At 36.7% G+C, this 15,679-nt stretch overlaps 1 protein-coding gene across 1 annotated transcript in view; it reads right to left on the reverse strand.

Moving 5' to 3' along the window:
• The window catches only part of LOC139144518 (low-density lipoprotein receptor-related protein 2-like), a 166,290-nt gene that overhangs the window by 79,564 nt on the left and 71,047 nt on the right, over nt 1–15,679 (reverse strand). The window contains 4 exon segments of the mRNA XM_070715216.1: nt 4,783–4,908; nt 5,829–5,954; nt 7,138–7,223; nt 10,043–10,172. Of these exon segments, the coding sequence (XP_070571317.1) occupies nt 4,783–4,908; nt 5,829–5,954; nt 7,138–7,223; nt 10,043–10,172 (468 nt within the window).

The following is a 15,679-nucleotide window of genomic DNA, read 5'->3' on the forward strand; positions in this document are numbered from 1 at the left end:
TTTCTGAGTTCTGAAGCTTGACCGAGCCCAGCTTTGAGTTTAGAGTATTTTCACTCAAGTCAGTTTCAGTATCACTATCTTCATAATGGCCAGAACTGACTGTACTGACAGGCTTTGTTTTAGTAGGATTATCCCTATCCAAATATGGCTTAAGCATATTTATGTGACATAGCTGTTTTTGTTTTCGCCTGTCAGGTGTTATTATGATGTAATTTAAATCACTCAATTTTTATCGATTAGATATGGCCCAAAGTAACGAGCATGGAGTGGTTTGCCAGGAATTGGAAGTAGAACAAGAACTTTTGACCTGGTTCAAACTTCCGTTTGAGGTGTTTTTATCGTATTTGGTTTTCATTGACTGCTGAGATGACTCAAGATTTTCTCTGGCTAATTCACATGCTTTAGAGAGTTTTGTACGAAAATCTGACACATATTGCAAAATATTCAGACAATCATCATCGTCTGATAGGAATTTCTCTTTAACGAGCTTAAGTGGGCCACGGACTGTATGTCCAAATACAAGCTCAAATGGGCTAAAACGAAGAGACTCTTGAATTGACTCTCTAACAGCAAAGAGCAGAAAATGAATTCCTTCATCCACTGCTTCTCTGTGTCAAAACAGTAAGTCCTAATCATGTTTTCAAAGTTTGATGAAATCGCTCAAGAGCACCCTGACTTTCTGGATGATAGGCGGATGACCTATACTGTTTAATGCCTAGCTGATCCATTACTTGTTGAAAAATTCCAGACATAAAGTTGGAGCCTTGATCGGACTGGACACATTTAGGGAGGCCAAATAAAGTGAAAAATTTGACTAAAGCTTTCACTATAGTCTTTGTCTTTATATTTCTCAGTGGTATGGCTTCTGGAACCGAGTTGATGTACACATTATTGTCAGCATGTACTCATTTCCTGATCTTGTTTTGGTAGGGGCCCAACACAGTCTATTAGAATCCTACTAAATGGTTCTTGAAATGCAGGAATTGGCTGTAAAGGGGCCTTTGGAATGGTCTGATTTGGCTTTCCTACCATTTGACATGTGTGACAAGTTTTACAGAAAGAATGTGCTACATCCTGCCTGAGATTAGGCCAATAAAAGTGACTGAGAATTTTGTGATAAGTTTTCCTTACTCCCAAATGACCAGCCCAGGGGGTTTCATGGGCTAGGCGCAATATTTCAGCACGATAGGGCTTTGGAACGACAATTTGATGTTTTATAGCCCAATCGTCATCAACCAAGACATCTGGAGGTCTCCATTTACGCATGAGAATACCAGATTTTGTATAATAGGAAACAGAGCTATCTGAAGTTTTACCTTCATCATCTACCCTGTCAAACAAAGACAAAATATCTGGGTCTTTGTGTTGTTCTGCAATGAGATTTGATCTAGAAAATGTCTGACTTTGGTCAGCAGAAGTTTTACTGGAAGTTTCAAATCCACGAGGGATAACGGAATGATCCGTGTCAAACACCTGACTGAGAAAGGTGTCATTTAAGTCAACATCTGTGACATTATTTTTGAGAGTATTTTGATTCTCTGAAGTTTTCTTTGACATGGCTCGAGTAATGGCACATGAAGGAAATAAATCGGGTATCTCTTGTTCAATTGGCTCTGGATCCTGATCTAAACTAGGATTATCAGTCACAAGTGGATTAGTAATGACCTTGTCCCCAGCAAGGTCGTTTCCAAGAAGAAGGTGAATCCCTTCAAAAGGCAAAAAAGGCCTAATACCTAAAGTCACAGGTCCAGAAACAAAGTCCGAAGACAAATAGACATTATGGAGAGGAACAGGAATAAAGTCATTGCAATCTACCCCCTTAATAAGAACTTTAGAACCTGAAAATGACTTTTCAGAAAACGGCAGGGTATCTGCCAACAAAAGAGACTGGGAAGCCCCGGTATCTCTTAAAATTTTGACAGGGGTAGCGGAAGAGAAATCACTAGAAAGTGATATAAAACCATCATGAATAAATGGGTTCGAAAATACCCATAATGCTATCTTGAGAAGAATTGACCTTGACCTCATTAATTGGGGATAAGAGGGGTTTAACCTCAGAAAATGTGTTGCACACATTATTAGACTCTAATTGAGTTGATGAAGAAATAAAGCCGGTGGGCTTAGATCCACTTTGACCACTTTGACCTTCACGTTTTCTTTTCAATTGAAACACTCTGACATTAAATGGCCGTCTTTCTTACAATAATTACAAGAAAGTGTACCAAACTGTTTGTCAGAAGGAGATTGAGACTTGGGATCTGATGATGTGGGAGTGTTACTTGAATGTGTGAACTGTTACCATTTGATTTCTTCTCTCCTTTGAGAAATTCTTGGATGAAAAGGAGGAGTTAAATTTACCTGCATTGTTTCTGTAGGAAAAGGACTGGGATGGTTTGCTGAGAAATGAAGATTTGTGTGTCAATGAATAATCATCGGCCAAACGTGCAGCAACCTCCAATGTATCTGCCTTTTGTTCATTGATAAACGTTTTGATGTCACTCCGGATGCACCTTTTGAATTCCTCAATCAAAACAAGCTGTCGTAATTTGTCATAATTCTGACTGACCTTTTCAGAAGAACACCAACGATCAAACAGTTGTTCTTTTGTTCGAGCAAATTCAACATAAGTTTGATCCTTCACCTTCTCACAATCCCTAAATTTCTGACGGTAAGCTTCAGGCACCAACTCATAGCCTTGAGAATTAATTCCTTCACGGAATCATAATCTGAAGCCTGCTCTACTGACAATGAATGTAAATTTCTCTGGCTTTACCCACCAAAGCACTCTGCAAAAGCATAGACCAGGACTCCTTAGGCCAATTCAGACTCTGAGCAATTTTCTCAAAATGGAGAAAATATTTATCAACATCCTTTTCTTGGAAAGGGGGAACTAACCTGAAATGCTTAGTGATGTCAAACTTGTCTGAAGGGAAGAATTTTCCTGACTGTCCAAGCTCTAAACGTCTCATTTCTAACTGTAGTCGATGTTCTTCCAATTCTCTCTCCTTTTCTCTCTGTCTTTCTTCCATTTGTAATTCTTTGTCTTTCATTTGTAATTCTTTGTCTTTCATTTGTAATTTTTCCTGCCTTTCCCTTTCTTCCATTGCAATTTTTCCTTTTCTAATTCCAATTTCTTAAGCTCCAAATCTGCCTGTATTTCTAATTCTAATTTTTTGAGTTCGAAGGAAGACTCAGGCTCATAATCTTTTAAGGCAGACTCCTCAAAATGGCCAGAATTAACTAAATGTTTTGCAATCTTGAACTGTATTTCTCGCTTGCGCATAGATCTTTTGACATCTACTTTAAGGAAATTTGCCAGTGCTATGAGGTTGTCTTTTCTGAGGGAATTAAATGTGTCCTGATCAAGGTCATCCATAAATTCGTCTGGCTTGAATTCCGCCATGATTGAATTCGCTGAGTTCACAGTATACAGTAGTTTTGAAAAGGCTGTCAAAATGTTGTCAAACGGCTCAAAATATTCGTATCCCGGACGAGCCCCCAATTTGTTACGTGCAGAGAAACGAACAAAAGGGTGAACTCAGCAGTTAACGTTTAAACAAAATTTATTACGAAAATAAAACTAATTGCTAAGTCAGGGATAGAGTACAAGCTTTAAAAGTGTACAGACTACTTATCTCAGCTGGGACGGCAAAGCTCCAGTCTCAGAGTTGTAACAGTCAGTCGGATGAATGAACAGTCCTTCGGCTTGCAGGCTGTAGTTGCACAAAGTCCACAGTATAAATCCAGCGTTGACAGTGAAGGTCTTGAAAAGTCTTGAGAATGACTACTGCTGGAGTTTATAGTAACACACAAGAGACACGATCCCAAAAGTCTGACTGGAAGCTGTGCACGTCCCTTTTATAAAGGCATATAAGAACAATCTAGAATTTTTATTGACATGCTAATTACTGTTCTAAAATTATCTCTCTTACACAACTAATCAACTTTCCAGAACATTCCAAACATGACTAATTGAATTCAAGGTTGTGAGGTCATCAAGGGCAGTGACCTTGAGAATGTTCTAGACTAATTGAACTCAGGTCATGATGAGTGTGGGGGAAATGACCTACATAACAAAGGGTACTGGAACCTGACGAGTATAGAGCTAAAGTAGAGTCTACGATCAAAAAAAGATTGTTGTTTTATTGAGTTTGGTGGTCGAATGTTGAGTAAGCAAAATGGTTTTAACTTTGTCATGATACAGTTTACATTCGAGTTTGTACTCTTGAAGCACCGGAAGGCCTGTACGTTTCCCTGTATGTTACTTACATACTTTGAAGGGACATGCCCGTAAGTGGACCCCATACTCATCAGTTTCCAGTATCCTTGTATACCTTTTAATAAACCATCCCTAGTTCACAACATACTTGCATGAGCAATAACAAGTGCACATAAGGAGTGAACTGCATGGTCACAACTGAGTGATTCATGTTGTTGAGGTGTTTTATCACTATAATATTATAACTATTTACTGGTACAGTACATTGGAATTCTGGAGTGAAACTTTAAAAAGAAAATAATACGTGTTTCAGCTATGCTATATTGTGAATATAACACTTTTATTTTCAAGTCTCAGTCAATCATATGCTGTGTTTTTGACATCTGGCATACTCTATTTATAGCAACACTGCACAAAACTGTATCAAGCATTTCTAGGCAGACTTGTTACATGCTGTATTACATAGAAGTCATTTTGAGGGTACCAATGCCATGATGAAAGTATCAGAAGCAAATATTCATTACAATCATCATCATTTCCAGCCTAGGATGTACTTAACTTACCTATAACGCTGCATGTACGTCCATCTGGTAGAAGCTGGTAACCATCCACACACTGGCAGATGAAGGAGTGTTTTTGATTGGTACAAATCTGACTGCAAGCACCTGGTGGCGTGCATTCATCAATATCTGCAAAACGGAATGATTTGGTTTTAATATTCCATATTCAAATGGTACTGACACTATAAACACTTGATACTTTTCTGTTCTGCTGACGGTTTGCAATTTACAGTTAGTTTGTTATGTCACTTGATTTCATGTCTACATAAAATTTACCGTAAAATGAACAGTGGGTAAACATAGCATGTGGAACTGTTAAGCACCTAGTTGGAATCACAACTTCACCCTGAGAAGGCACTATACTATAAAGGGACACTTTACCCCACGAGGGCGCTATCATTAAACGTAAACTCATAGCAAATCTACTGTACTGGAAATAGCACAAAGGGAACTCATAGCTTGTGGCATTACTAAGCACCTAGTTAGAGAATGACATTTTACCCAAGGAGGGCACTGCATAATCAAGTCACACTTTACCCAATGAGGGCGCTATTATTGGTCTTCACCCTTCAGTAAACTACAGTGGTAACCCCACAGTATGAATTTAGAGAATGTTCACAGCATTGCCAGCATGTGAAAGCAAACGTAAACTGTCAGGCTTGAATACCTCTGTCTTAATGCACAGAGAAATATATACTCTGGTGACCAGAATAAAGTTACAAAACTGAGCCTTTTCTTTGGGACACTTTCGGTGATCAAGTTATGCAACCTTCAAATGTCATGAAAACAAAATGAAAAATATTGCTATGTTACATAGCCTTGTTGAAGGAAATGACAAAATTATCCTAACTACACTGAAATACCTGCAACTTAAACAAAAAATCTGAACAAAGACAACATCCATGATTTTACAGATAGAACAGATTTAATTCCTCAAAACTTTACGAGCACATGCTTGTAAGCCTAAATAAATGATCTGGGAATAATTTGAAAAAATTAATTTTTTCCTTTGAAAATTGTTTCAGAGGTAGAGAAGAATATCTACTTACCAATGCACATTTTTGGGTTATCCTTCAAAAGTTCCATCCCCTCCTGACAGATACACTCTACACCAAACGGTGTCTGCATACAGTCATGTGAACAACCACCGTTATCAACTTCACATCTATCATTGTCTGAAAGAAAAACATCAGTAGATATGAACAAAGTCAACAAAACAAATACTATGTGCCTGCTTCAACCTCCATGAGTCATGTGATGCCATGACTTACTCTAATACTGTACCAATAGCTAAGTGTGGAAAGGTTCTCTTGTATTTTATACAACATCCATTCTATAAATCATGATTTCTCTGATATTTGCAACATGATTTATTCTATAAAAAGGGATATCTCAAATCAAACTGCACTAATTTCAAAGTTTAATTCTGAAAATAATCATCTTAAAATTTACAGACACATGCATGCTACCTCTGATATGTAGGCATTGTAATTACAGCATCAAGAGGATTGACTGAAGATTGACATTTGGAATGTGTTAGTTACTATAAGTAGAGTTATCGCAGTGGTCTAAATAGCAGGTCAAAGAAACAAAATAACATGAATATTGGAAAGACATGAACTCTGGCAAAGAATAAACATTTTGAATAATCTGTGAGTTTCTCAACTACCTGTTGATCATTTCATAGTTGAGCATGATCATTGTCCCTCTTGGCAATCATATTGTATGAAACGTTACAATCTTACAAATGAATCCAGTGCAATATGGACACAAAACATACAAATTTGTTGCCAAACAATCCACAATGCTTAATGTTATTTCTCTAGAGGCCTTACACTTCACAATCACTTTGTTGAAATTAGTTTGAAGAACAGATAATTTTTCATGAATTTGCCAGCCAAACTACGGTATCTTCTGTAAATTGCATTTGATTTGAAAAATACCGTCAAGGACACTATGTGCTCACATTCGGTTTGAATTGGTCCATTCGAGAAATATTTAAACCAGGAAAAAACAAGAATGACAAAAGCAAATAAGGTCTCCAACTTAGGTACTGGAGGTCATCTTTTATGACATGCATATCAACTTCTATAGCAATTGGACAAGCAGATCCTAAATACATAAGCAAATGTCAACAACAAAAAATACACAGAGAAGGTTTGATAAAAAGAAAAGGCTGGAGTGGGTAAAAAAATGTACAAGGGATCTGGTAAAAAAGTAATGCTACCTCATCAATCTTCTAGACCCTACCCCTCCTGAATATCAAATGTTCCATTCCTTGGTATTTACAACCTTGTGGTTGTAAATACAAATTGAGTGTTATCATTCTAATGTAACAGCACTTTATAAGTTAGTTACAGATGGTGGGATGCCTTCCATTGTGGGCGGTGATTACAACATCTGGAATTATCCTGGATCCAAATTTCTCATCAGTTCTTGTATGTCTTACATAGAAAAGTTGCAAAAATTGGTCCGCAATGAAAAAATTCACCGCAGCTTTGTTTTCTGGATCAAATTTTCCTACAAATTGATACCAAATATGACAAAATTATGTTCACAGCCTTCAAAACTGTCTCACAACATATCCTGGGTTGGTGTAGGTCATTTAAGGTCACAAACTGAGAAAATTACCTAAAATATACAAATTTGGGGTTTCCCAACACTTTGAGCAGAAAATTTATCTAATAACATCCCTCAGGACTTTATACCAAATTACAAAGCCTGTGTTCGCGCTGCCCTTTCGCCACATTGGCGAAAGTGATTTTTGTTGAAAAAATTCCGCAAAATAAGCAAAAACGTGGGGTTTTTAAGCTTTTGTTGATCTGCGCTTCTCTTTCGGCGATTCGCGAAAAAAAACTATACTACTTCCGTATTGATCTCTCCGACGTACGCAATTGCAATCGAGCCAAGTCTCGCGAGAGATTTGACGTCATTTGTATAGTGTACAGCATGCACATAATACTATCGCGAGAATTGAAAATGCAGGCAGACGCAATCGAGCCCTAGTCTCGCGATAAATTTGACGTCATTTTGTCTAGTGTACAGCAAGCAAAGCGAACATCGCGAGAATTGAAACTTTTGCTACAGCAGACATACGCATTTTAATCGTGGTCACAACGTTCGGTGTTGAAATTTATTTGCATCGTGGTCTGGACGTTCCGTGTTGCGCATTTTAATCGAGGTCTTATTTTAATGGTGGTCGATTTGCATCATGGTCCCGTATTGATGTTCATAAAAATCGCCATCCCAGCGACGCATTCCGTGTTGCTGTCGATTTGCATCGCGGTCATGACGTTCCGTGTTGTTGTTCATTAGAGAGGTTACAATCTAATTACGTGTACGTCTGAAGGCACACAGTGGCGTACGCGTATCCATGATCAGTTGTGATTTTTTTGGTTGATTTTGCCGTATTATTTTTTCAGAAACATACGAAATTCGTCTAAGTTTTAAGAAACAATTAATTTCTCTACGTGAGGACTATTCAAGCTCGTTGTATCCTCGCATTAAATTTACCGATTTTCTGTAGGCCTAATACAGTTATTTATGTGGTTTACGGAAATCTTTGTGACAGCTTCAGGTAGAAAGTTGAATTAGACAACATTTCATTTATGTCAGGAAATCATAGTAGCACGTACGTTTTGTTCAGGTGAACTCTACGGAATTTTCTGATATCAAAGATGTTTGCTAATTTACAATGATACTCATACTAGTACTTAACGAGATTTCCTGTCTAAATTCCCGCAAATCACCAAGAAAATCTAAAAATTACTACACGTAATTAAGACTACATCACAGTCCCTCTCGATAGAGGGACTGTGACTACATGTAGAAGTGTCGTTTGATGACGTTCCGAACGTCTGTGCCACATTTACGAGACGTCTTGTATGACGTGACAAAGACGCTACGTGTACTGATGTAACGCAATAACGTGTAACCAAACTTCTATTTTAATCGCAGTCCGAACGTTCAGTGTTGCTGTCCCAACCTTCCGTGTTGCAGTTCATTTTAATCGTGGTCTCAATGTTGCGTGCTGCTGTCGATTTGCATCGGGGTCCAGAATCAAGCAATTTTCAGTGTTAAAATGAAGACAACTGGATACAAGGTTGATGTGTTGATAGTTTATTCTTGTGCATGCAACCGACATTGGAGATTATAGCATTATAGAAAGCTTTGTTTTCGTAAAAATGTGTGGCTAATAAAATTTGTCTGTGGCTAATAAAATTTGAAACTATTCGCCACAGTGGCTAACAGCTTTCGAAACCCAGCGCTAACACAGAAAGCTATCAAACAAGTTATGTTTAGAACAAGTTTTCTTGACCAAAAATGACAATATTGTCTTAAAAATACAAATTTGTATATTTCAGGACAATTTCCAGATATATAACTATTGTCATCTCTGTACATCTGTGTACCAAATATAAAAGCTGTCTGTCCAGGAGTTTTAAAAAGAAAATACTGTTTAAGATTTTTTGACCAAAAATGACAATATTGCTCCAAAATAGTAATTTTCCCAATTTTGTCATAATTTCAACAAATTAGAAGAGTAACACCCTTGCAAAGATCCCACCCAAATTTGAGAGCGATTGAGCTGGCGGTTTCAAGAAGAATAATTTTTACTGAAAATGAGAAAAATTACCAAAAAATTCAGTAAAAATACAAAATTAAAAATATCTTCACAATATTCATAAAACTGTATAAGGTTCACTAAGGTACTTGCAAACAAATTTTCAAAGCAATCAAAACAGCGGTTCTCGAGATATTAATTCTTAACCATTTTCACATTTTGTAAGCTCATTTGCATAATTTGGCAATGCAAACTTCATTTGAACAAAATCCCATCTATAGCCCAGGATGCATCAACACACCAAAATACCAAGCTGAAACGTGCAGTGGTTTGCGTATTTTTGATGTTGACGGACATACTGTACATACATACATACATACATACATACATACATACACACATACATACAGACGCCATCGACTTCAGCTTATACGATAAACTCACATTGGTATAACCAAATGTGAGCTAAAAATCATCTCTCAATGCTCATCAATAGCCTGAATATAGCAGTTATTTTGAAATACCATAACACCTACTGTAATTTATAGGTTGAACATGAATTTGCAATATGTTAGAGATGTGATGAACTAGCAACAGATGTTCAATAAAATTCAACTCAGTCAATTTACCCAGGATTAAATATAAAAGGTTTTCTATAAAGCTTGACAAAGACAATATGCACAACTAATATTTACTTACTGCACGATGGACTTTCCATCCCGTCCCTGAGGGCAGTCACTTTGTCCATTGCAGACCATGACATCTTGAATACATATTGTTGTTTCCGGACAATTCCACTGACCTCTGGGGCATTGAAATGGAGGTGTTGCTGTGAAGTAAACAGGTTAAGACAAAAAAGTTAGAACAGTACACACATACTTGAGGATTAGATTACACAATACATAAACACAGTGTTGGAGGGACTGTACACAATGAATGCTATCGTTCAATATCAGATGATGCAGTATGTACTCTCAGCCATATTGACATTACCACTGACGATAGATGAAACATCTCTGTGACATACAATTATATAAACTACATAGACAAGGATAAGGCAGATCAAAAGATACTTCTAGAAATTCTTAAATTGACTCTAATCTGAATTGATGATGATATTTTGATGAAGGTACTGGTGATAACCAAAGTCAGCAAATGTTGCCTTTAAGCAAATGGGGCAAATTTGATGCAACAATGCCACAAACTCAGTGAGAGACTGTTCCAATGAAATCTGCTGTTATTGCTTGACAAAGCAACAATACACACAGACTCAACAATGTATGTATTAGGATCAGCTTTCTAGTTTTTTAGGTGAGGACATTGACATGTTGGCACAGTTGCTATAAATTTGTCTTTGCCAAAGTTTAAATCACAGACCAATACATCCATCAAGTGACGATGATTGGTCACTATATGGTTTCATCAATTTTCTAAGTTTGATTTGGCACAGAGAGAGCAATAAATGTACTATAAGATAATATGTGGCTAAAAGTAGAAATTTTTGAACCTTAACACAAAACTTTCCTCTATAAAACATTAAACTGTTCTCTGTACATCAGAGATAAAAAAAATACCTCAAGGGTCACCGTGCAGAGTTTTACGGAAACAAATTGAAAAATTTAGCAACGTTTGAGATTCCATATGACAGTTATACCTTGTGTTAGCTCTAATCTATGGGGCAGAATTACAATTTTTTTATTTCCACAAATAACGAACACAAAAACTTCATTAACTCAACAGGTTTTTAAATGTGTCCATAAAAGCATCAGGCCAAAGTATTGTAATGAATAGAATATCCAAAAAATATACCGTCAATGACGCTGTACCTTCTCTAATGTGTGGCCAGGTCAGGTATTGGTTGTTGGCATGGAGTGTTGGTAAATAGTTGATGATGTAGGGGCATGAGGTGGGATATAGACCCAAAGAACCAAAAGATGATTAAATATATCAATCAAAAAAATTCTAAGCTACAGTATAAACTGCCTAAAGATAATTCAATGTGGAAAAAAGTCAAATAATTCAGAAATAAGAATTAACAGTCCAAAATAGTAATGACGCACTTCCTACTGACCTGAGTGCATGTGAAATACACAACCTGGCATCCATAAATTAAATGTACCTGTATACCAAGTGATCATTTTAAGTCACTTTTAACTGTTTTAAATGGATTTTCCAAGAGTCCTGTGGAAATGATGAAAAACGCTTATCTGGTCTTGTGTTTGTAAAACCTCATGGCTGATAATTGTCATAGTATTGAAAAAAAATTGAAAGTGAAGAAATTACTGTTTTTGATAGGCATATTTTCCTTGAAATACATGACCGTGTAAAGAATATATGCTAAAAGTGTTTAAGAGTAAATTTCTTTTCAAAAAATAATTTAATCTGTGACGAAGGATTTTATTCTTTGAGTTTACAAATTCAAACATTGCAATTTGTTCAATCATCTTGTGCAGTGCAAAATTTATAAAATGACTGAAAAATAAAAAAAATTGGCAGAATTACAGTCTTTGTGATGTAAAATTATGGTTGACATCACGATAATTGTTAATGTGTTCGAAGTACTACTATACTATAATTTAAAAAAGAAAAGTCATGCAGAAACGGTAACATATATTGTCAGCAATGTAGTGTTAATTTTGACTTTACATCAAAATATGCCTTTGCTGGATACCAAATATATAGGGCGAAATATTAAAATCAGTCATGTTCAGCAAAATCCACACAACAGCATTGATCCTTTTCTAATTTGATTTGATTTGCTTATGTTATCCTTGTATGACAGTCAGTACAATATGGAACTTGAACACAACACAGTGAATAAGTATGCTGTAAATGAAATGGTGTGGCTGCATCCACATGCAGCAATAGGAGTGCCTTTGTCTCTCACCCTCATTTCCAACCTATCCCATCCCTGAAAAATAGCGTCAATGACACTGTAGCTCCCATCCTGGACTATTTAGTGTTTGTTCTCTGGTCAGATATTTGAACATGTGTGAAAGGGATAAAGTGCATGAAGTGAAAATACTTAAATGAAATGTACTGGAGACAGTGAAATATGTTTAATGTAATTATTCAGAATATAAAATGGAAAAAATACAGAATTAGATATATCGAATACTGTGATACAACCATTAACTCAACAAGTCATTTACAATGACATAGTCCCCACTTGTAATAGGAGTATTAGTCTTGATGGGGCAGGAAAATGTGGTCATTAAGAAGTATCACTGGAGTGTATATGTTGAGATCTATGGGCACATAGGTCTATGTCATTGTTCCCAATTTGAAACACATGAGGCATGTCTAAGTTATGGTTCTAAATCAGGAAAAAAGATCAGACCTCTAGCAGTATTGGTCAGCCAAGAAATACATATGCGCATTATAAATGAGGTACAAGATGTGACATCTTAAGATCTAATATCCTATCAAAATTGGAGGGTATAGAACTTGTGGTTACTGAGTTATGCATATATATGTATAATCAAGGTCAAAGGTCATCGAGGTCACATGACATTTTGAAAACAAAAATTATATTGCTAATTAATCCCTATATGCCAAAAAATCAGATCTCTAGCTCTATTCGCTTGCCCAGAATTAGATGTGTACATAATTAATGAGGTAAAGCGTGTGTTGTCATAAGGTCTCCCATCCTACTAAATACAAAGGACATAGCACTTGTGGTTACTTATTTATTGACATAAACATATATTTTAGGTAAAAGGTCATCGAGGTCACATGACATTTGGTCAAAAAATTTCTCTCCTATAGTTATCCCTATATACCAAAAATCAGACATCCAGCTCTATTGGCTCGCTCAGAATGAGATATGCGCATAATTATTGAGGTACAGTATGTGGCGTCATAAGGTGTCCAATCATACCAAACATGAAGGCTGTAGCACTTGTGGTTACCGAGTTATGGAAAAATATGTATATTTGAGGTCAAAGGTCACCGAGGTCACGTGACATTTTGTCAAAAAAATTGTTTTGCTAAGTTATCCCTATACACCAAAAATCAGACTCTAGCTCTATTGGATCGCTCAAAATTAGATATGTGCATAATTAATGAGGTACAATATGTGGCGTCATAAGGTGTCCCATCATACCATACATGAAGGCTGTAGCACTTGTGGTTACTGAGTTATGGACAATATGTATATTTGAGGTCAAAGGTCACCAAGGTCACGTGACATTTTGTCAAAAAAATTGTATTGCTAAGTTATCCCTATATACCAAAAATCAGACCTCTAGCTCTATTGGATCGCTCAAAATTAGATATGTGCATAATTAATGAGGTACAATATGTGGCGTCATAAGGTGTCCCATCATACCATACATGAAGGCTGTAGCACTTGTTGTTACTGAGTTATGGACAAATATGTATATTTGAGATCAAAGGTCACCGAGGTCACGTGACATTTTGTCAAGAAAATTGTATTGCTAAGTTATCCCTATATACCAAAAATCAGACCTCTAGCTCTATTGGCTCGCTCAAAATTAGATATGCGCATAATTAATGAGGTACAATATGTGGCGTCATAAGGTGTCCCATCATACCATACATGAAGGCTGTAGCACTTGTGGTTACTGAGTTATGGACAAATATGTATATTTGAGGTCAAAGGTCACCGAGGTCACGTTACATGTTGTCAAAAAAATTGTTTTGCTAAGTTATCCCTATATACCAAAAATCAGACCTCTAGCTCTATTGGCTCGCTCAAAATTAGATATGCGCATAATTAATGAGGTACAATATGTGGCGTCATAAGGTGTCCCATCATACCATACATGAAGGCTGTAGCACTTGTGGTTACTGATTTATGGACAAATATGTATATTTGAGGTCAAAGGTCACCAAGGTCACGTGACATTTTGTCAAAAAAATTGTTTTGCTAAGTTATCCCTATATACCAAAAATCAGACCTCTAGCTCTATTGGCTCGCTCAAAATTAGATATGTGCATAATTAATGAGGTACAATATGTGGCGTCACAAGCTGTCCCATCATACCATATATGAAGGGTGGTAGCACTTGTGATTTCTGAGTTATGGACAAATATGTATATTTGAGATCAAAGGTCATCAAGGTCACATGACATTTTGTCAAAATATCCGAGATATCTGCGTGAACGGATGGACTCACGGATGGACGAAACAGACGGACATGACCCAATCTATAAGCTCACTGGACTTCATCCGTGGGGACTAAAAATTGTGTCACTGCATCCTTTTTGCAATATGAATACGATGAGAAACTAAATTTTTATTTTTCGTGGCCTTATACATGGGAGTCTATGGAGATCTGCCTTATACATGATGTTGACGGACAGACATACAGACACACAGACATACAGACATACATACATACAGACATTTCCCTAGCCTATAAGAATAGCTTCCATTGCCATATATACATATGGCTATGGGAGCTAAAAATAGTTTGGTCTTATATTTATAATGTTAATAATTTCTGTATTTGTTAAAATGTGCACATCTCAAAAACTTTTGATCATAAACATTTTCATTGTTTTTTATAGCTGACCAGTCAGTTAACCTGTTTATTTTGAATATTTGCGCATTTTTCCTCAGTATTTGACTGACATTTTCTGAATACCTTCTTATTCAATTTGTCATTTTCTAAAATTAAAATGCTCCTTTGTGTGGTCAAGCTTTCCACAAGCATCAAATGTGGTACTTCATATAGGAAGGTCTGCCTCTAGAGGGCGGGCATCATGAACAGTGTTTGTTAGTTATTTCCTCCACATAAACTTCTGATTGTACTGTAAACATTGAACATGGCCGACGTCCGATTTTCCTGTCTAAAACTTTCACTCATTTTCGTTCATATGACTCTGAAACTCCAGGAAACGATTGGGAAGAAAGAGTTATCTTGAAATATTGAGATACTCGCCGATATTTTGCAAAATTAAATGAGAAAAAATGCAAGGAAAATGCCGACTGGCTAACACAACGACCGTTTACAGTGAGGCCATGAGGGGATATCCACCAACTCAGTACCAAACACTAGCGCACACAGAGTGAGCAAACACAAAGTGAGTACCCCTAACGTCAGCTCAGTAGTCTGTAATAGATTGTAGTCAACTAAGAAACCTTGGAGAAAGGCTTAACACTGGCTATGCCGCTAAGTCCCATTTGATTTTTGTCACAGCTCAAAATCATCTCCTGCACCTCAACCTGAACGATGAACACCCCACCAGTTTATGATATGACCCATCACAATGGCATGACGTCAACGGATCTTGACAGACCGAAGTATTGACAGACGGAAGTAGTTGACACTAGCATACTGGTTTTCAACTCTATACTTCTCTGTCTTA

The sequence above is a fragment of the Ptychodera flava genome, chromosome 11 (genome assembly GCF_041260155.1).
Source record: "Ptychodera flava strain L36383 chromosome 11, AS_Pfla_20210202, whole genome shotgun sequence".
NCBI classification, from domain to species: Eukaryota; Metazoa; Hemichordata; class Enteropneusta; family Ptychoderidae; genus Ptychodera; species Ptychodera flava.